This window comes from Balaenoptera physalus (genome assembly GCF_965194825.1).
Source record: "Balaenoptera physalus genome assembly, chromosome: 20".
Lineage (NCBI taxonomy): Eukaryota > Metazoa > Chordata > Mammalia > Artiodactyla > Balaenopteridae > Balaenoptera > Balaenoptera physalus.
This window is the reverse complement of record NC_138901.1, coordinates 50,185,972-50,209,649: the sequence shown is the minus strand read 5'-3', so window position 1 is coordinate 50,209,649 and position 23,678 is coordinate 50,185,972. Positions and strand designations below refer to the sequence as shown.

Genomic DNA, 23,678 nt, shown 5'->3' with positions numbered 1-23,678 from the left:
GCTCACATAGGACAGATCCGAACAGGCAGTGTAAAGGCTTTGAAAACTGAACTGACATTGGAATCACAGCCTACAAAAGGCGAGTCAAAACTCACAACTGAACAAGTCTGACAGTGGGTCATTCACTGTCAGAACAAATAAACATAAAGTTACCATTTTTATAAGGTTTAAACAAGGCTCAGATTTTATAACCTAAGATTCAAAATGTTCAGAATATAATCCGAAATTATTTGACATTTAAAGAACTAGTCAAATGTCAACAACTTGCAAGGAAAAAATAATCAATACACACCAACCCCAAGATTACCCAGATGTTGGGATTATCAGACTAATCTTAAAGTAATTATTATAGCCATGCTTTAAGGAAGTAAGATTAAACATTCTTGAAATGAAATAAAAGAAACAAACAGAAGATGTAAAAAAGAACAAAATAGAAAGTTCAGAAGTAAAAAATATAACCAAAAATTTTAAGTTTACTGGATGAGTTCAACAGAAGAATGGAAGTGACAAAGATAAAGAGGGTTAACTTGAAGATAAATAGAAATTACCTAATCTGAATACAGAGGAAAAAAAAAAGAACCGAGTTTTAGGGACATACCAAAAAGTCTAATATTCTTGCCACTGGAGACTCAAAAGGAGAGGGAAAAGAGTGCTATGCTGAAAAAAAAAAAGTGTTGAAGAAATAATGGCTGAAAACTTCCCAAATTTGGCAAAAGACATAAACTTGTATTTCAAAAAGCTCAGCAAATCTCAAATAGGATAAACTCAAAGAAATTCATGCCTAGATCCTTCATAGTCAAACTACTGAAATACAAAGACAAAGGAAAAAATCTTGAAAGTAGTCAGAGAAAAATGATACATTTATATAGGGAAACAATTTAAATGACTGTGAATTTCTCATCAGAAGCCATGAAGGCCAGAAGGCAATGGCACAAAACAATTTAAAAAAAAAAAGAAAAAGAATAGTCAACCCAGAACCTAGAGTTTTATATTCAGGGAAAATATCCTTCAGGAACAAAGGCAGAAATAGATATTCTCGGTGAAGGAAAGCAAAAATGATCCACCACAAGCAGACATGCTTTAAAAGAAATGTTAAAGAAAGTTCTTCAGGTAGAAGAGAAATGATAGCAGAGAAAAACTTGGAACTTCAGGAATGAAAAAAGTATGTATATCAAAATATTTCAAAAATATGTATATCAGTATACATATTTCAAAAATATGTATATCAGTTGAAAGCAAAAATCATAACACTGGTGGGGGTTTTAAGGTACATATATAAAAAACAAACATATAATAAAACTGCCACATAAAGTGGGGGAGGGTAAAGGGTGTGGTAGTAAGATGTGTACGTTCTTCTTGAGGTGGTAAAATACTACTTCTAGGTAGAACTGTCAAAAGTTAAGTATGTATATTGTAATTCCCAGAGCAACTACCAAAACAAACTTTACGAAGAGATATAGTTAAAATACTACAGTTAAAATGATATGATAAACATCCAAACAATACAACAGAAGGCAGGAAAGAGGAAACAATAGAATAAAAAACAGAGGGACAAACAGAAAAATAATAAAAAGGTAGACCTTAAACCAAACACATCAACAATTATATTCAATACAAATGGTGCAAATGCACCAACTAAAAGAAATTGTCAAATTGAATTAAAAAACAAGTCCCAACCACAATATATGCTCACTTTAAATATAATGGTATAGTAAGTTAAAAGAATGGAAAAAATATACCATGCAAACACAAATCAAATATTAATATCATATAAAGTAGAATTCAGAGCAAGGAAAAGTGCCAGGTATAAAGAAGGATAGTACATAATGTTAAAAGAGTCAATTCACCAAGACAATATAACAATCCTAAATGTGGCACCTAACAAAAGAATTTCAAAACACATGAAACAAAAACTGATAGTACTAAAAGAAGAAATGAATAAATCCACAATTATAGTTTCAGACTTCAGTAGTCCTCTCTCAGTAATCAACAGAAAAAGTAGACAGAAAGTCAGCAAAGGCTAGATAAGAATCGAAAAACAGCATCACTTAACTAGATCTAAATGACATTTATAGTAGATCCTACCCAACCACAGCAGAATACACATTCTTTTCAAGTACATGTGGAATATTTACCAAGACAGACCATATCCTGGGCCATAAAACAAAGATAAAAGATTTAAAAGAACTGAAATTATACAAAGTATGTTCTTTGACATGATGGAATTACATAGAAATCAATAACAGAAAGATGCACACAAAATATCCTTCTCTCAATGAAATCTCATAAAAATAAAGCACATTTCCTCTGAGTCTATAATAATGAGCCAGTCCCAGAAGGCAATTAGTGAGCCATGATATACACCTTAATCTACCTCTTTCGAAACTCACAGGAGTCAATCAATGTCAGAAGAGTAGCAAACTGGGCTTCCCTGGTGGCACAGTGGTTGAGAATCTGCCTGCCAATGCAGGGAACACGGGTTCGAGCCCTGGTCTGGGAAGATCCCACATGCCTCGGAGCAACTAGGCCCGTGAGCCACAACTACTGAGCCTGTGCGTCCGGAGCTTGTGCTCCGCAACAAGAGAGGCCGTGACAGTGAGAGGCCGCGCACTGCGATGAAGAGTGGCCCCGCTCTCCGCAACTAGAGAAAGCCCACACACAGAAATGAAAACCCAACACAGCCAAAAATAAATAAATAAATAATATTAAAAAAAAAAAAAAAGAAACAATTCTTTAAAAAAAAAAAAAAAAGAGTAGCAAACTAACTTTTAGTTTGCAAGACAAAAATGATAAAGCTATCCTAACTTCAGAATATCAAAAAGTCTTTATTCACCAACTTCAAGTTTTAGTTTAAAAACTACTTTTAAAAATCATCTAAAAAACTGGAAACAAATGGGGATATTAACTGAGTTATGAATAATTTAAGAATTTTTTTCAAGATGCCACAAATAGGCATTATTTGCCATCTGTGTTAAACTTCACATTATTTTTCCAATACTAAATGTCAAAGACTGTATAATAAGTAATCTTAGCTAAGTAGCTGGTCCAGATCCGTTGTCTTGATTTTTTCCTTAACAGAAAACCTACTTATGCAAAGCTAGAGCTAGAGTTCACTGTCACAGAGAACACTGATCTGCAGATAGGCCTGACATTTCTGACAGCTGCAGCTACTACCAGATTCAGTTAATACATTTGTTTATCTTTTTAAGCTGATGTGTTATGTGGCTCAACATAGACTAAAAGATAAAATGTCTGATTTCAGAACATTATCCAGTCAAAGAAAATTTTAATTTTGGGAATGAAACATTCACCATAGGCATACCTCAAAGCAATAAAGCACTTTATTAACAGTATAAAGGATCTGCTATTTATCCTACTCATTAACAATCATAAATAATCAAGCCTCTAAAATCCATTAGTCTCTTACCGGGCTATCTAAACCAATGACCTTCAAACTTTTTTATTCATAGGAAAGTAATCTTGAAAAATTATGCAACACTTCACACATTTTAAAGTTGGTACCTAAAAGTTTTGATTTTAAATTTAAATAGTAACAATGTCATTTATTGCATAATGTAAATTTTTATTTTTTAAATAAAGCCTTTACATTGTTATTTTAGGTGGATTCAAATAAATAAAAATACTACAGAGATTTGATTCCTAGAATCATCTTTTAAAACTTGCATGAACACTCTTCTTCAACAGGAGGAATTTTATAGCTTTCTTTTGTAAAAGAAACTTGAACTTTTGTTTCCATTCCACTTGCTCCACAGATTGTTATTCAACTGGGACATACTTTTTTTTTTAATAGATCTTTATTGGAGTATAATTGCTTCGCAATACTGTGTTAGTTTCTGTAGCACAACAATGCGAATCAGCCATATGAATACACGTGTCCCCACATCCCCTCCCTCTTGAGCCTCCCTCCCATCCTCCCTATCCCACCCCTCTAGGTCATTGCAAAGCACCAAGCCCATCTCCCTGTGCTATGCTGCTGCTTCAAATGGGATATACTTTTATGCTTGAAAGTCCTTCATTGATCATCCTATAATACTTCAATCTATAATAATATGTATGTATGCATATTTAAATTTCTCTTAATTTCTAATGACATTAATGCCCTATTAAATTTTTGTTTTCTAGATTGAATTATTGGGACTTCCCTGGCAGTCCAGTGGTTAAGACTTCGCCTTCCAATGCAGGGGGTATGGGTTTGATACCTGGTCGGGGAGCTAACTAAGATCTCACGTGCCCCGAGGCCAAAAAACCAAAACATAAAACAGAATCAGTACTGTAACAAATTCAATACAGACTTTAAAAATGGTTCACATCAAAAAAATCTTTATAGATTGAAGTATTACAATAACTACTGGTATACAATTTATCAATAAAGGCATAGTTTTATTATCAATTTCAATAAATAATAAACCTAACAGGTAATAATTACTGAAAATATATCTTTTCATGAGACGTTTCAGTGATGCTTTTATGATACCATTAATCACCAAATTGTCCCTTTTGTTTTTGGCGCACTTTGTAAAACTCTGAGTTAACGTATCATAGTGTGATTCAGGCATGGAAGATCTGGAAATTTATTTCCTTAAAGTTATCCAAACTAACTGGTCTCTTCCTCCTCCCCATACATACTCAGCTTGAAAACCACTGATTTAGACTATTTCCTCTACTCCCAAGGGAAACTGGCAAAGAAAGACAAAAGGTATATATTTTGTTTTTAAGCCTACCTACCAATCTAATTTTTCTATACTCAGAAAATATTGAATGCAATGTATTGTGAAAGCTATGATGTTTTCATTCCTTTACCAATATTAAAGAATAAGACTAAAAGTGTAATCACTAGGAATCTGTCCAGCACTACAACAAATTGTGATCAATACTAATTGTTATGGGTGGCTAAATCTTCTGATCAAAGGATCTATTCATACCCATTCAACTCCTTCAATCCATGTGTCTCACAACTAATCTTCATATGCTTGAAGATACTCAATTCATCTTTATCATGGAATCAATCCCTATTACTGTTTTCACTAGAGAGATCTAGCTTTAAGGAGGTAAAGGGTATTTAAATAAATTCAACCAGTCATTCAAAGATGGTGCACTAACAACTCACTCTTATGCCTCATGCAGAAAGCCAGTGGAAAAAAAATATAACCAATGCTGCAATGTTAAGACTTGAACATAGCAAGTTGTTTTTTTTAACTTGCCTCAGTATGCCAACTATAAAGTATCAAACTGTATGACACAAGAACCCCATAAACCTTTTACAGAAAAAAAAATGCAATGTATTATTTTCATTAGGAAAAGCATTTTAGAATGCAGGAATATAGATAGGCAATTTCTATTCTATATTTAAATTTGGAGCTTACTGTTATTTCTTTAATAAAACTACTTCAAGCTGGGATGAAGTGAGAGAGTGGCATGGACATATATACACTACCAAATGTAAAATAGATAGCTAGTGGGAAGCAGCTGCATAGCACAGGGAGATCAGCTCGGTGCTCTGTGACCACCTAGAGGGGTGGGATAGGGAGGGTGGGAAGGAGACGCAAGAGGGAGGAGATATGGGGATATATGTATACGTATAGCTGATTCACTTTGTTATAGCAGAAACTACCACACCACTGTAAAGCAATTATATTCCAATAAAGATGTTAAAAAAAAAAAGAATGTGGTGGAATAAAATTAAAAAAAAAAAAAAACTTCAAGGGATAGTGAAAAGTTCTCACAACTTTGACTTTTGTGAACAATTTATTTATAGATAAGTGGGTTATTAAATGATAATTTTGCACTCCTTGAGATATTTTTAAAAGCTAATGAGCATGATGGTCATAAAAATTTTTAAGTGGAAGATCTGCATTAAATGAACGGAAAAAACAGAGACTGCCCTTGAAAGAATTTTTCCCATATTCCTGGTCTTTAAATTCAAGTTTGCTTTCACCAAATATTAACTGAACTTGGTCTTCATATTCTGAACAACTTATCTTATGAAAATCTATTTCCTTCACCACTCCCACTGAATATATATTTGTTAATGATATGATTCTACAAAGTTAAACTACATTACACAGTCCTGCATCTGTTTTCAGTTTTGTCTAACTTGGTCAACACTCCCTCTCACGCAGGTCTTTGAACTGTATTTTCCTTTGGTTTTTTTTTTGTTGTTGTTGTTTTTAAGTACTTTCCTATTTTCTACCACCTGTATTTAAAAAAAAAAAAAAAAAGCACATCTAATTTTTAGACTTTGGATCTGAAGATTTAGGGGCCATATCCTAAAACAGTGTTTGGTTCTCAACCTTGATGAAAGTCTACTATTACAGTACAAAATACACAAGCACACTGCTCCTAAAGGTTAGATTTTTATATGAGGCTATACTTCAGTTTACTAAAACAAACAAACTTATGACTCAAGCAGAAGAAAAAAATTCTGTTTGAGTATCATTTTAAGTTTTTGCTTTCCTTTTAAATGAGGTGGCACTCAGGTAAAAGAGAGAGAGAGAGAAAGGAAGAAAGATCCAACTAGCTCCTTAATGTGCAAGATCAGATAAAACCAAAAGCCCTTTATTAATGCACATTTGATTATCAATAGTATTCTTAAAATATGAACAGGCTGAGAATATCTAAACTGTTGGCATTCCTTAAAGAAAACATCCCAGTACAAAATGCCAGAAGTACATTCACTTTGGAGATGAAAGTGCAGATGAAAAAGCACCCATCTGTTCATATATATATATATATATTTTTTTTCCCCCTAGTTGAATTTCTGGCTCCAAGCAATTAAATGATGCTAGGAAACAATATCAATTCAACTTTCAAAATCAGGCACACTGCCATATGCTTTCCACATATCTCATAATGCCTAAATCTCTTTATAATCTTGACCTCTTTCCCAAGCTCCAGAGCCTATCTCCCAACTGTACATCAAGTATTTATAACTAGTACATCCAGTACCACCTCACCTCCAATTTTCACTCTTCTCACATCTAAAGAGAAAACACACGCACACAAACACACACACACACACCCCTTCCAATTAGTTTTTTCCCATTTCCATTATCATTCTTACTTATCCAGGCTCAAAATCTCCAAGTTATATCTTTAAGTCTTTCTTTGCCTTGACACTCTGTTCTACTATCTAACTGATGGTCAATTCTGCAACTCTTCTTGCACAATTTCTTATATATCTCATACTCCCTTTTCATTCCCATGGCATCCCTCTAGATAAAGCCCATATCTCCAAAAAAAGACCTTACTCCAAATAACCGTAAAAACCTCCCTAGTCTCACTTCCTGTAGGACCCTTTCCCTCCCAATACATTTTGTAAAAAGATAACTACATAATGCATAGCACCACACTGTCCTTATCAAAGAATTCACACTCTAGCAGGAGACACAAAAAACTAACAACATAAGTAGATAAGCATTACACTGATGTTAAACAAAATGTTCTAGGAAGGTAAGAGTGACAGTTACTACAGGGGAGGTTTCAGAGAAGGTTACAGCTGAACTGGAGAAAAGCATTCCAGACAGAGAATAGCCCAGTATGTGAAGGTTCACATTTTGCAGGAAGGACAAGTCATTTAGTGGTAAGTGAAAAGTAGGAGAGAAGACTAGAAATGTAGGCTTGAGTCAGACTGTGAAAAGTTTAGACTTGCTCCAATTAAAATGTGAAACAAGCAAAGATATAAGAACGCTTTAAGTTTCAGTGTGTTTGCTAGTTTGCTTTTAAAATGTAATTTTTAAAACAAAAATTAACACAAGCACTAATAGAACTAGACACATCTACCTTAAGTGTGACCAATGGTAAATCACTTATCATATACACTTTGGATTAGTAAACAGACTCTGCAGGAAAATTAGATATGAGGACAGTATTTTGTACATGTTCATTAGGTCAGATTGGTTTATGTTATTTAAATCCTCTGTGTCCTTACTGATATTTTTGTCTTCATGATCTAACAATTACTGAGAAAGGCATGTTTAAAATCTCCTACTGTATTTATGGATTTGTCTATTTCTTATTATCAGATATTATATTTCTTCAGTTCTGTACCATCCATTTGATTCTTTTTTATTTTATATAGATTCCAATTTCCTGGTGTCATAAGAATTAGGACATAATGCCCTATTTAATGACACAGAAAATGCTGCACAAGAATAAGCTTTTCAGTCCATTTTTTGGACCAAATCTAACCTTTCATGCTGTTCAAAACAGTTTGGTAATTATTTTCCCCGGGCTCTTTCCTTTCTGTCAGCAATCTGCTTAAAGCCAAACATACCTCAGTATTCAGAGCACATTAGTGCTGCTCAGTCTGACCTCCACTTTATGCAGAGAATGGCTGCCCACATGATCAAAGGAGTTTAAAGTCGCACAAAAAAACTTGAATTAGTTACAGATATGTTATCTGGTCACATTTCATAGCTCTCTTCTCTTTCTAGGTGGTTACTTGCCCTTTTAAAAATTTCTGCAAGTTGAAAGAGGGCAATTCTTAAAAGTTGACTGAAACTATAATCCAGTTTCATTAGGTTTGCTTTGGAATAAACGTATTAAACTATCAGATGATTTTTATAATGTCTTCAAAACCATGAAGAAAGAAAATAATAAAGAATGGTAAACAAAAGGCATACAAATCAGCACACTGCGGTTAAAAAAAAAAAAATAGAAGAAGGCCTGCCCCGTGAATAAGTTCAGCTTAGGCTCTCACAATAACAGGCTTTAGCAGAGGAGCACGACTGTTCTACTGTTCGCAGGCCTTGTTAGGACAGTCATTCCCTAGATGGATCCTGAGGTTTGAGAGACATGTTGAGAGAAGCAAGGCCACCCACGTAGGCAGCTAGATATGCTGAATCAACCCTGGCAATGAAGGTGAAGGTGGTGGGGGTCAAATTACCTCACAGCCCCCACTACTAATACACTATCTGATCCCCGAGAGCAGGAATTGTTTCTGTTTTGCTCACACTGTACCCCATCACTTAATAGTGTATGGGATGTGGCAGGTGCTCAGTAAATATTTGCTAGGTTAATAAATGACTCCGCACCAGTTATTTCTTCTCTAAGGCCTTGATTGCCTATAAAGCAAAAGGGTTGGACTAGATCAACATATTCATTTTCAGCTCTAAAAGTCTATACTTCTTTGAGTTAGAATTTCTAAATGCATCACATAAGTGTCGGTCAAGTTACTCCAGGACATCCGGGTCTGAATATATGCCTAGTCACAAGGTTTCACAACATCTTATCGCAGTCCAGTATAAGACAAACGATGAATTTACCCTGTTGAAACTACTGAAACTTAATACTTATGTTTCATGGGTGCACATATATGTTGAAACTTATGAAATTGTACACTTTAAATGTGTCCAGTTTATTGTATGTCAATTATACCTTGATAAAGCTATTAAAACACACACACAAAAGAAACTACCGAAACTGCTCAATATTGCTAAGGCAGTAAGAGATATAAGCTACCTATTGTAGAAATAAAATGTGCCTGACCATCCAGCTAAAACAGGAGAGAAGTAGATGCTCATAAAAACAATAATAATGGCAAGAGCAAAATTTAGCTCCTTTAGATGTCTGAAGACTCAGAAAAACCCGTTGCCTGGCGTAACCAAATAATCTTACTGTGAAGGAAGCACACTTACTTTTTAAATAGTATAACATATATTTACCTTCCTTAATCATCTGTCAATTAGAAACTACTTTCTAACCTTTTACAACTTTCTCCAAAAATGAAAATTTAATTATTTTTTAGTCCATTATTTTAGATAGTATCTCAAATAATGAAGCAACTTGACTACATCACAAAACCACTAGTTCATGAAAGCAGGTTTTATTAAATATACTTGCTAAAGGGAATTCCCTGGTGATCCAGTGGCTAAAACTCTGTGCTTTCACTGCGGACGGTGTAAGGTCAATCCCTGGTCGGGGAACTAAGATCCCACAAAAAAAAAAAAAAAAAAAGAAAGAAAGAAGAAAAAAGAAATATATTTGCTAAAGATTGAAATTAGATTAAACATTAAAGTACGTCCCTTATCTTGAAAATTTTTTAATGGTTTTCAAACCACCTCTAATTGTTCTGGGCAGAAAGTTTGGCTTCTAAATATTTCAAAGCCCTTTCTAAATAGTTCAAATCACTAGTTATATATAAGAAACATTGGTAGAAACTATACGGGAATAAGAAGACTCTAGAAAGTATCAAGTCCTCAAACTTAGCACCCAATTTGGGTACACTTGGCTTGACATAAAAAGTCAAAGAGTTATTCAAATATTTATATGAAGGCACATCAAGAGAAACGTCGTAACATACTTTATAATGTGACTAACTGCCAATAAAAAGGTAAGGGGAAACCTAAGGCATTCACCGTGAGCAGATTCTAAGAAGAGAAAAAAGTTTATACTGATGACCTTTCCATAGATTGACTTGTTCCTTCTGATTACTCTTAATTAAATTGTCTAAGCCTGTTCATAAATATGAAAAAGTCATTATTCAAAGGATACCAAAAGTTTAAAAAGAACAATAGCTGTTTTTATAACATTTAAAAGAAAAGGTAAACAATTCAAGCTTACTTTAACATAAATATAGCATTCCATGAGAAATTGCCGGTGGATATGTAAAGTAGCACAGCCACTGTGTAAAAAGCTAAATACAGAATTACCATATGACCCAGCAATTCCACTCCTGAGTATTTGAAAAGATTTGAAAACAAGGGCTCAAGTAGATACTTGTACACCAACATTCATAGCAGCATTATTCACAGTAGCCAAAAGGTGGAAACAATGGATGACTGGATAAATGAAATGTAATATATACATACAATGGAATACTTCTCAGCCATAAAAAGAAACGAAGTTCTGATACATGCTGCAAAACGGACGAACCCTGAAAACGTTAATGCTAAGTGAAATGAGCCAGATGTAGAAGGACAAATATGTTAACTTCAGTTATATGAAATATCTAGAATAGGCAAAATCACAGAGATAAAAAGGAGATTAGAAGTTACCAGTGGCTGGGGGGGCGGGTGGGAAACGAGTGGGGAATAGGGAGTTTTTGCTTAATGGTTACAGAGTTTCTGTCTGGTCTTTTTAAAGTTTTGTAAGTAGATGGTAATTAATACCACTTAATTCTACATTTAAAAATGGTTAAAATGTCAAATTTTACGATATATATATATTTTTCAACCACAATTTTTATAAAACAGCATTCCACAATCATCCCACATATTAAAATACAAAGGGAAAATGTGCCTTTATGTAAAATGGAGAGAAGTGGTGGTCATCACATTAACCAAGCTGTCCAACTTGGCCACTTGCAGCCTGACTTTATGTGTCTCCTGATGTGATTGATATAATGATCTTGCTGGAAATTTTGACCTGATAATCTTATCAGGAAGAAAGCAGCAAATCTAGAATATGGGATGTTCTGTAGGACAACTGGCCTGGACACTTCAGAAGTTTCACCATCATTAAGAAAAGAGACTGTTGACATGACTCTTCTAGATGGGGGAAACTGAAAAAACACAAGAGCCAAATGCAATGCTGGAGCCTTGACTGCATCTGATCTGGAAGAAAAGGAGCTATAAGAGCTATTTGGGGGATAACAGAGGAATTTTGAGTTATGAACAGCATGTGCGATGATAGTACTGAATTACTGTTGATTTCTCAGTTACAATAATGGTACATGGGTTATACAAGAGAATGTCCTTGTACTTAGGAAATACATACTTGGGAGGTATTTACAGGTGAAGTGTCATGAAATCTGCAACCTACTTTTGGATCATTTGGCGAAAGAGTGTGTGTGTGTGTGTGTGTGTGCGCGTGTGCGTGTGCGTGCACATGCACATGAGAAGGGTTAGGAGGGGGAACATTTGGGGTAAGATAACAGCTGGTGAATTTAAATGAAGGATATACAGGTGTTCACGTAGTGTTCGTGTAGTTTTCTTTCAATTTTACTGTGGGTTTGAAATTTTCAAAATTAAAAAAAAAAAGATTAAAAAATCAGAATTCAGACTTCCCCAGTGGTCCAGTGGTTAAGACTCTGCGTTTCCAATGCAGGGGGCGCAGGTTTGATCCCTGGTCAGGGAACTAAGATCCCACATGCTGTGCAGTGCGGCCAAAAAAAAAAAAAAACAGAATTTCTCGAAATTTCCTCTTTCCACCAGAGTATACTTAGGAATGCTAAATGAACATGGGGGAAAATATAGCAAATTCAAGGCTTTACATACCTTCCACATCATACCAATGTGCACCATTTGTGATCCCATCTTTGAAAGTCTCATCTTCATCTCCAGGACAATGAGGGGCACCAGTTTTCATTATGGGGTGGTTTGAAGCATAGGCTTTTGCCAAGTATTTAAATACTTCATCATCTGAGGTTTTGCTATAGATTCCAGTAGCCTTATGTTCTGGAGAATCATCAAAAGGATAGCTTGCTACCACCGAGCCACCATGCAGATTTCCAGAAAGTACAAACCTTTGAAAACACAACCAAATCACATATCACTTTTTAAAGGGCACAGAAAACATGTATTTTAAAATTCTACATCTTTCATAAATGAACTTAGATATTCCTCTTGACACGTAGAAGACAACTCTATCAGCTGTTAAAACAGACCAACAACAATAAAAAAAAAAAAAGAAAATGGAAAGAAAGTATTATTAACTCAATAAATTTCAAACAGTTTTTACAGTCCACGTTAACTTCAAATAACTTTAAATAATTTCCCCATCACTGAAAAAAATAGCTGAATAACACAGTGTAAATTAATGTTTCAGGAGACGTCTTATTCAGGGAACTGTAAAATCATGTATTAAGTTGAACAATATGAACTTGCCACTATTCAACCATGTTTTGACCTACAAAAATGACAATTTCATAGAGTTCAATCTAATTCTTGTACTTCATATTGTGTTAATTTCATAGAAAGCGTGGCTGGCATAAATAAATATTTGTTGAATATCCGAGTTAGGTTAATAAGTTTCATGCTTTTTATATTACTGTCCAGAGAGAATTTTTAAGATAGGGAGTCTAATTTAAAACGGGATGTGCTTTGCCTCATTCCATTTTCACAGTACACTAAATTCACATTTTCAGGAGAGAAGCCATAGTTGAGAAAATTCGGGGTGGGGGGAAAGACCTGAGCTGCTTTCAGATAAAAACAATACAGCACATTGCATCACTGTAAAAGCAGCTCTCTTTCTAGGTGCAAGGTTCCTGGTTGGACCATTAAAAAATAAACTGACATGGAGACAAGGCTGTTTCTATAAAAGAAACATTTTAAACTTTTTGCATTTTTATTGATACTTCTAAGCGAACCCATTTACAATTTGGTCAAATTTATAGAGATAGAAATACTGAAGAATGCCTTTTACGGTAAAAGGTAAAGGCAAAAACATGCCGAAGTCCTATTTATACATTTTTCACTCAGGTAACAGTTCAAACCATTACTATGAGTGGAGATTAAACACTTTTCTCTTTGCACTCAAAATTATGATTTTTTGCTTCTGCCTTTTTGTGGCTGAAATAAACTGACCTACAGTAATTCTAAAGGGGGTTGATTTATAACATTTCTTTCTACATGTCTGAAAGAAAATTAAGTCTATGATATGTTTAATTTGAAATGTTAAGTATGATCAGTACCTCCCAGAGGAGGTCAAACAATGAAAATTACTTGTAACACAGAATCTATTCATCAGAAGACAGAATTTAGCTGATAAAGACAGTGATTAAACACCAGAATAGACTATGAAAGAAGACTAGTTTTATATAATTAAAATTAGCACAGTTCTAGATACCAGAGGGGAATGCCATTTGGTATAGTGGCAATAGCACAGGCTTTAAAACCAGGCAAATATGGGTAAGAACATTTGGTTTCGCAGACATGTCACTCACTAGTAACATGATCAGGAGAAGTTGCTGCCTCTAAATCCATTGAACCCCAGTTTCTCTCTCATCTGTAAAATGGGGATTAATGCTACCTGCCTCCCAGGATTGTTACAAGAATTAAATAAGATAATACATGTACAATTATCTTCCAGCACAATGACTGCTTTATAGCACCTGCTCAACGAATGTTCATTCCTTTGGAGACATCTAGCATCCTGCTTAGGGAATCACTGCCTTACAGACTATCATTCTACTCACCACTTCCAATGCTACAATGTTACAGAAACAAAAACTAAGCATCTATTCTAACTCCAATTTACCCATCCCTCCTCCATAGCAAGTTATTAACAATTTACTTTTTGGTTTCTATGCCTAAAATAATTTAAGTACTTCCCCACCACCACCCCACTCTGACTTTGGGAAAGTTACAAGAAGTCTGGCCCAGTTTAGACAATCAACTGAGCAACATATTTTCTTGAGTGTCAACTGTAAGCCAAATGTTCTAGGCACTAAGGAATGTATCAGTGAAGAAACAAATACAAAAAAATGCCCTCATGGCATTCATAGTCTAGTGGGGAAAAAAAAAAGGATAACTGAATATTCTAAATAAGTGAAGCATGTTACTTTATACATGTTCAATTAAAATTTTAAATTCCAAGATTCTCTAATAAATACTGTTTTTCACTTTGTTTGACATTTCTTCTAACACTTCTCAGAAATACTGTTAAAATGGCCTAACCAAACACTTTTAGAACAATGAAATATTTGCAATCTACTTGAGTGATAAAATTAAATTATTAGATTTTCCTTACTCTACTCACATAGTTTTAAAAGCACCAATGCCACTCCGGTAAGGGTGATTTCAAAAGAAAGTGATATCTATTATAGTGGTTGTAAGATTATTTTCTTTTAGTCTTTGTCAAACCAACTTTGTATATCGATCCAATTTTATTTGAAGGGTATTTTATGGTTTCCAATCAAATCAATTCTCTTAAGTGTTTCTCACACTTGACTTCAATATCATATATCATTCCTTGCATAAGATTTAAAGTAGCTGGTAAATATATCATAAAAATTATAAACAAGAGTCTGTAGATATTAAAAAGTCAATCTCCAAGTTAACTTTATTATGGTCCCCAGAGAACCCTGTAAATAACTTTAAAAAATTAAGAAAACTTGATGTCTGATAAACTAAATTCTAAAGGTTTCAGGAAATTGTAGCTATACACCTACCCCAACAACATGATAATGCTTATCACAAACATACCCAAAAAATCATTTATATGCTAATCTCCTATTAAAGTCTAAGCAGGTATATTTAATTAAAGAACTGTGCCAAAAATATGAGGGCGAAGTAAACGATAAAATCTTTATTTTAATGATGGAGTTAAAATCTTGTATATTTTCTTAAGCAGATGAGTCAATTATCAGTAGTACAAAATCAGGGATTGGATGAAGTGTAAAGTGAAACAAAGAAAATAAACTCCACTTTCCCAAGCAGGAGGAAATGAGTCTTAAATTGTTACCTATCCAAAACAACAACAAAAATCTATTTCTAATACAGCTGGGTGAATAGGATATCAAGAAATTATTCAAATGATTTATTTCACAAAATACATTGAAAAAGGTAATTTCCCTGTACAGACGGATGTCTGTGGTTTTAGAATTTCCTATCCATAAAGCTGACTCTATATATTTAGGAATCAATCTCAAATCATGTATGTGCTTGTTTTTTTTACTTTATTCACATATCAACGTCCCTTGTTACTGATTAATCATTAAATAATATGCATCTTGAGTTATTTATGATTGAGGATGGAAGGATGTACTTTTCACCCTATACACTCACCTACTTTCCCTTCTGATTAGAGTTACATTTGAAAAGAGGGCGGATATGATTAGGGTAGTCCATAGCCGCAAAATAGAGCCACTTTCTTTGTAATACCAACTGACACAGATGAGCTTTTAAAATCTTCACAAGCTCCTATCATTGAACTAGCCAGCCCAGACCATAACTTTAATCATTAAATACTGGTGATATGAAAGAGTTATCCAAAGAGCACATTTTTGGTCCTAGATTTAAAGTTTAAAGCTTTCAGTATAGTCTCAAGGTGACTTGCACCAAGACAAAGATCATTTTTATTTTTGGTCACAGCAGAAGTAATACTGAATAGAAAAATCTACTCACAGAATTTACATCCCTGCAAAGGTCATGATGGGGCTTTTTAAACGTGTCCTTTAAGCAATGCAAACAGTGAATTTGATATATCATCTCAGAAAGGCCCTGGCCGGCACAGCTTCTGACAATAGGCTGTACGTTAAAGTCACACTTCTTATGTAAATGTTCAGAGGCCCTGACACCATTATCTTTATTTTTTTATTTTTTATTTTATTTAAATTTATTTATTTATTTTTGGCTGCGTTGGGTCTTCATTGTTACACTTGGGCTTTCTCTAGTTGCGGCGAGCCGGGGCTACTCTTCGTTGCAGTGCACAGGCTTCTCATTGCAGTGGCTTCTCTTGTTGTGGAGCCCGGGCTCTAGGCGCGCGTGCTTCAGAAGTTGTGGCACGCGGGCTCAGCAGTCGTGGCTTGCGGGCTTAGTTGCTCTGCGACATGTGGAATCTTCCCGGACCAGGGCTCCAACCCGCGTCCCCTGCATTTGCAGGCAGATTCTTAACCACTGCGCCACCAGGGAAGTCCCAACACCACTATCTTTAAAGGAAAAATCTTCCCAGAAAGAGTATGTGAAATTAATACCTACAGGGGATCTCAGAAGGAGTAAAGTGAAAGGTAGGAGATAAAAAGAATCTAGAATTGTCATAATGGCCATGAATTTTTCAAGGTCTCCTATATATGCTGAACCTTGTAGAAGAGATGATTCCAAGTCCTACAGGGAAACTTCTTTGTTCGTTATTGCTTGTATCTTATCTGTCACTCAGATATCTTCTTCAAATCAGGATGGAAAGATTAATTGCTTCACAAGCCTTCTGAAGACACAAAAATGGGGATATGCTGGCAAAGCCAATGCTTGACAAAAGGAAGAGGTGCACGGTCACCTCAGATATTATTCCATCTGGAATAAGTTCCTTCTTCCTTTATTCCTCTCCTCCACTTTTTTGCTGAAAATCCTACCCATCTCTCAAGACTCAGTTCAAGTTCTACCTTCTCCACAGAGATGACCCATGTTATCGCAGCCCACGCACATTCTGCCAGTAGGAGCAATTCCTGTAAGGTTTAACTGGGTACATAAACACACCATATATATACTTATAATATTTTCTTGTTATACACCAATTTCTTCAGGTCCTCGTGCTTCTTTTAAGTTTTTACATCTCACAGAGCGGTTACTAACACTTAAGGTGTCTATTAAGTGTGACAATTAGTCATTTGGCCCTGGCCCACTAATAATGTGCACAAGTGGCAGCAGAAACCCTTCAGAGTCTAAAATGAAGCTGCTTATAGATGAAGGTTCCAGATCTGTACAAGTTCTCTAACCAGCCATATCTATATGTTCCATAGCTGAGTCAGAAGTAAAGACTGGAAGAGAACCAGTTTCTGTTAAATAACCAAGAAGAAGACCCCGGGAGTGTCATCTGCCATTTCTAGGCTACAGTCTCCCTCCATGCCTCTTAAGAGCACTGACTAAATGCGTGAGTTGAAGTCCCAGCTACAGAACAGGGATGTTAATGCTGTCTGTCTCATCAGGTTGTGGCCAACATAAACTGAGATCATGCAGTCCACGGAAAGGGCTTAGCACAGTGCCTGTAGTAATAAGATAATCGCAATCTTGTCAGTTTATGTATAAAATAAGTGAGCTGACCTAGGTCATCCTTAATGTCTGTTCCGTCGCTCATATTCTACGATCCTGTGAGAACACGGGGCCAGAATGCTAGAAAAGAGTCTCCCCTCCAGCCAAACAGCGCTCTCTGCATCCTTTGAACAAATGACAGCCTCTAGGCAGCGCTTCTCGGACAATTAGCGGGACAGGAGGCTAAGCGGCCTGGGCCCTGTCCCCGTTACGGGGTGTCGCTCTCCGCCCTCACTATCCCCGTCCCTTAGGCCTGAGAGCACCGTTGGAGCGCTTACTGAGTGCCGGACCCAGCCTCTGCTCTGGAGGCTCACTTGGATGGGGAGGGTGGCGGGGGGGAGGAGGCGGCGGTGGAGGGAGGACGACACTCACTTGTTCCTGCGGATCCACTCGATCAGGGCGCGCACCTCGGGCACGTCGTCCAGGGACGGGGGCTCACCGGTGCTGAACTGGTCCGGGAAGCTGCGGTTGAGGTCGCGGCCACGGCTGTTGTCGCGGCCGCTGGCCCCGGGAGGGCCGCTGTCGCTGAAGCCGCAGTCGCCCTCACGGGCGCGTTCGAAGCCGTCGGGGTTGAGGCTGGGCAGCACGTACACGTCCGTGGTGTTGAGCAGGCGTACCAGGCGCAGGTCCCCGCGGCGGTAGCCAGCCGCCAGCTCGCGGGCCAGGTAGATGAGCACCTGGCGCGAGACGGTCTCGTCGCCGTGCATGTTGCCCACCAGCTTCACCTGCGGCCGGCCGGGCAGGAGCGGCCCCGCCGCGTCGAGCCCCGTGTCGCCGTCAGAAGGCGGCGGCCCCAGGCCGGCCGTGAGGCGCAGCACCCACAGCGGCCGGCCCTCCACCGAGCTGCCGATGCTGAAGAGGCGGGCCAGGCCTGGGGGCCCCGCGGCTGCCGCCGCCTTCAGCGCCAAGCCCAGCTCCTCTTCGTGGTAGTAGCGGTCGAACTGGCCCTTGACCGCCTCGGCGCCCGCGCTCGTCGTCGTCGTCGTCGCCTCCGCCTTCTTGATGTGCGCTGCCCGGGCTGGGCTCCGCAGCAGCAGCAGCAACAGCAGACACAGCAGCAGCGGGACGCGCCCTGGCCGCCAGGGCGGCCGCGCGTCCCAGCCTCTCGCCATCTTCCAGCAGCGCTGCAAACCCGGACTCCGTTCCCGCGGCTCCGCGCTCCGGGAGGCCTTGGCCAGCCGGATCCCCTCAGCTCCTAGCAACCCCATCCCGCCCTCCGGGCCGCAGCCAATCGCGGGCGGCCCTTCTGTGGCGTCACGCCGAGGGGCGGGGCTGTCCTTAAAGCAGCCGATTCCCTCTAGGCGTGCCTTCCTCCTCTCGGGGAAGAGTTTGGTCACTCTCTTCATCGGTCTAGGTTCCTGTCGCTCCCTTTCCCTCCTCCCTGTTTCCCTTCTGCGTTTGCTCCGCTTCTCCTCTACTCCCTCAGTCTCTTCTTTCTGGCTTACCCCTTAAATTCTCACCCCTTTTTCTCTGAGTACTCTCACTAGCTTCCTTCCCATCTTTGTTGCAGCTTTTCCTAGCGTCGCTTTAACGCTTGGAACCGAGAATTGAAAGAATCAAAAGGTTCGAAGGAATCAAAGGACTCGAAAAAATCCAAAGGTTCTAAAGAATCTACCTTGGAAGAGCCAAAAGACGCCTCAGCCCTTTGCACCTTGCACCCCTTCCATCGGAGTTGGTCTCCCAGCGCCCCGGCAGCGGTTGAAGAGACTAGGACGCTTGGAGTGGCAGAGGGCTCACTACCTCATTTCAGTTTTTAGTGTCTATGTTGAAAGAAGGTGTCTCCTTTATGTACAGTGGAAATCTGCTATGTAGTAGGCTCCCTTTGTGTTGATGGATATATTTCCTTGGTGTTACCCCAGTTTATTTCACTGCCATTGGTTCCTGTGTGTGCTGGTCTCAGCCCTGTAGGCAGATTTCATTTCATGATTCACTTGCCCACCTCTCACACCTCTCCTGAGCGAGATACTTGTTTAACTGTGGCCTTAGAATAACATTTGAAAAGCAGCAGGTATGACATTTCTGGAGACACTTGCTTGGCGAGTATAATTCCGGAACGCCTCAAAGCTGACAAATACCCTGTTTTATCATCTGGAGAAGAGGCCTTTAAACTGGTCTTTAAAGTAGGCTTAAATCACTTTAGCTTGAAGAAACACAAAACCTCACAATCCTTTTATCAAGTGTGAAATTCTACACAACAAAGAGCATAATTGCAATAACTGTTCTGGTTCCTTCTTTCAGAGCCAGGCGATTCAAGTCTCCTTCCTTGAACTATGATTGAACCCTAATATGAATAGTAAAGAGTTCATTCATTTATCAGATTTTTACTGAGCAACTATTGTGTGCTAGAGCTATGTGCTGGTAAGCAATTCACTCTGCTTAGTTAGAGGTTGGATACAGTTTGTGATAAGTGGTACAATATGGATATGGGGGCCCAGGTGAGGGAAACCTCATTCAACCCAAGGAGGAGTAAGAGAGAAAGAGAGAAGCTAGGGGAGGAATGGAGGTATTCTGGACAGAAGGAAGAGCAAGCACCGAAGGCTTGAGAGCAAATACTGCACGTTCTGGGAACTGCATGCAGAGCAGGATTGTGAAGGAGCTCACAGGTATGGAGGACACAAGCCAGAGAAGCAGGACCAGAGCCCAAAGAGCCTCACAAGCCAGGCTCTGGGGAGCACTTGATCTGTAAGACCACGGAGAGCCACTGATGGATTTTAAGCTAGTTTAGAAAAATCCCTCTGACAGTAACGTGGAGAATGGAGTGGAAGGCCTTAGACTCAAGACCGAGAACCCTGTAAGGAAGATATAATCCGAGAAGACATGAGGCTCTGAACCCTCAAGGACAGTGCCAGTGGAGGTAGAAAGAAGGAAATGGATTTGAAAGACCTTTAGGAGAGAAAGTGGACAGGATCTGGTGACAGAGAGAGACAGAGGGTTGTAGGCTGACTTCAAGTTATAGCCAAAGCAACTTGCAGGTGTTCACTGAGGTGTAGGACAGGAGAAAGCACGGGCTTAGGTGAAGATGATGACTTTAGCACAGTCACTCTGGTCCTGTGAGCTCCTCTTCTCCTCCCTGCCTGTTTGGTTTAGTGTGCCTTTTACACAGCAGCTGCAACTCATCAGAAACAAAGCTCCAACTCTGTACAGAGACCACTCCCCCCCTTCCCCCCACCCACCCTGGAGTACTTAATCATTACACTGTGCACTTTTAGAATAATCCAAATCAAAGAAGCCCCAGGGGACATGTTAACCTCTAATCAAATATTTCCTTTTCTACCATCTTCACTCTCCTTTGAAGCCTCTTCCTGCCAACTCACTCCTGCAGCCTCACCTAGTGAGGCGATAAATAAACGTGTGAAGGCAGTGAAATAATGTGATGTAACTTGAGCCACCGCCCTCCCAGGAATCCCTGGGCCTCCTGCCTTGTGCTTGTAGCCTCTTTTGGGTCTGGAGTCTCCATCCTAAGCAGGTACCCCATGCTGGTGGTTAGAAGTGAAACCCAAAGCTCCCAACCCCGTCACTGCTCACTGGAGGGGAAAACTCCCAACTAAATAACTCCAGCTGCCCCTGAGAAATCTTAACCTTGTGACAGGTGTCCCTTTTCTCCTTCCCACAAGGAAAGTCTTGGCCTCACAAGTGAGGGAACTTGGGGAAAGGCTTCCGGTTCACAGAAGCAGAGTGGTAATGACCTGGATTTTTGAAAACAGGGCAGAGGTTTTGAATGGCTTGCCTGACTTCAGCAACCACTTTTTCTAAAAAGACTCGTAGGTAATTGAAGCACACCATAGATCATGAACCTGTAAATGTCACACTGTTTGGCAGAAACACCCACAGACTGACACATACAAATTGGCAAATGTTTATGGAGCACCAATCTAGTGAAAGATCTGCTGTGCTGGGTGCAGGAGGATTGGAAGATGAATGAAGGATTGTCCTCTCCTAGGAGGCCAGAGTCTAGTGAGGGAGATATAACATAGACAGGACAGAATATTCCCATGAGGCCAGTGCTATGTAACAGGCACTGTGCTAAACCCTTTACGTTGGTTGATGCATTTAATCTTCACAACAATCCTGAGATAGGTACTATTATCTTTCCCGTTTCAAAGATAAATAAATATACTGAGGCACCAGATCTCACAGCTGGCAAGCCACAGATCCAGGACTCAAACTCAGGGAGTCTGGCTTCAGAGTCTGTGTGTTTATAATAAAACTGCTTCTTTGTAGTGAACTAAAACAAAACAAAATGAAACAAAACCACAAAACAAAAAAAACCTTCTATGGGAACACAGGAAAAAGCAACTAATTGTGATGAGGAGTCAGAGAAAACTTCATCAATACTGTTAGATCATGAACTGAGTTCAAATCCTAGATCAGCCATTTTCTAGCTGTTTTAACTTGGGGAAGTTATTTCATTTTTCTGAGAATTAAATGAGATGATACATGTATAATATTTAATGTAATACTTGATACATGGCATATAAGAGATTTTCAGAAATCATCATTATTTTTATTTGCTTAATAAGAAGAATTCTCAAACAGGAAAAAAAAAAAAAAATGGAGAAAAGAACACTCCAGGCAGTGGGACCAGTGAGGATAGAGGGACAGAAGCATGCAGTAATGGTGGCTGGAATATAAGATGTGTTGGGAGGAGCAGCTGGATCCATAGCTGTGAAGGTAGGATGGTGCCAGATGATGAAAAGCCTTAAATATTATGCTAAGGGGGTTTTGCTTTATTCCACAGCAAATGAAAAACTTACAGAGCTGTTTATGAAGAGAGCGGTGTGGATCATATCCGTGCTTTAGCAACAGAATTCCAGGAGCTGTGTGGGGCAGACTTAAAAGCAGTTGCCAGGAATTCCCTAGTGGTCCAGTGGTTAGGACTCCACACTTTCACTGCTCAGGGCGCAGGTTCGATCCCTGGTCGGGGAACTAAGATTCTGCCAGCCGCGTGGCATGGCAAAAAAAACAAAAACAAAAAAAAAACGCAGTTGCCATCCAGACAAGAGCTGATTCTGGCAAGGTTAGTGAGGACAGAAAAGAGAAGATAAATTAGAATGATATTTGGGTTATTGGATTGACAAGATTTAGCAACTGCTTGGATGAGAGGGAAGAAGAAGTAAAAGATGACTTCACAACTAGTGAGGATGACCAGATTAGATGGCCTTGCCAGTATCCAAGACAAGGAAGGCAGGAGAAAAATCTCTTTGAGATGAGGACTACATTGAATTGAGCATTGGATTTAGCAATGCAGAGGTTACTGATGACTTTTTTTTTTTTTACTTTTTGGATGGAAACTGCACCCCTGCAGTGGAAGCACGGAGTCTTGACCACTGGACCGCCAGGGAAGTCCCTTTACTGATGACCTTTATGAGAGTAGTTACCGTGGAATGGTGCAGGGAAAACCTGAATGGAGTGGGTTCAAGAGAGACTAGAAGGTAATGAAGTGGAGTTGGTGAAATAATTCTTTTGAGGAGTCTATAAAGGAGAGTAGAAAAATGGGACAATCCTGAATGGGGATGGAAGGCCAAGAGAGTTTTGGGGGCTTTGGGTTTTTTTCTTAAGATGGGAGAAACTACAGATTGTTTATATACTGATGGGAATGATCTAGTAAAGAGGGAAACTTTAATGATGCATTAGAGAGGAGGGAGAATTGCTGGAGCCAAGACTTTGAGAGGGCATAGGATCTAATACACCACTGGAGGCTTGGTCTTAAGTAGGAGCACAGACACTTCACCTGTAGTCACAAGTGGAAAGGCAGAATGTATGGGCATAAGTACAATTAAGTGGGTATGTGACATGTTGGGAGCTGGTGGTTATTCTCTGCTGATTGCTTTTGTTTTCTTAATGAAATGGGATGTTGTAGCCATCAGCTGAGAGTAAGGATGTTGTAGTGGTATTGGAGGTTTGAGGAAAGAGAGAAAGATGTGAAATAATTATCTCAAAGAGTGGGGGAGAGAAATGGAGAGTAATAGTTTT

General features: G+C 38.7%; 1 protein-coding gene across 2 annotated transcripts in view; it reads right to left on the bottom strand.

Annotated features, from left to right (window-relative positions):
• CPD (carboxypeptidase D) overlaps nucleotides 1-18,891 on the bottom strand; it is a 71,742-nt gene extending 52,851 nt beyond the window's left edge. The window contains exons 1-2 of one of the 2 annotated variants that reach the window (XM_082443397.1): nucleotides 18,078-18,891; nucleotides 12,237-12,484 (exon numbers count right to left, since the gene is read on the bottom strand). In XM_082443397.1, the coding sequence (XP_082299523.1) occupies nucleotides 12,237-12,484; nucleotides 18,078-18,817 (988 nt within the window). In that variant the 5' untranslated portion in view covers nucleotides 18,818-18,891. The remainder of the gene's footprint in view (nucleotides 1-12,236; nucleotides 12,485-18,077) is intronic. The other variant, XM_082443396.1, reaches the window with a different exon arrangement.
• Between the last annotated feature and the right edge of the window lie 4,787 nt (nucleotides 18,892-23,678).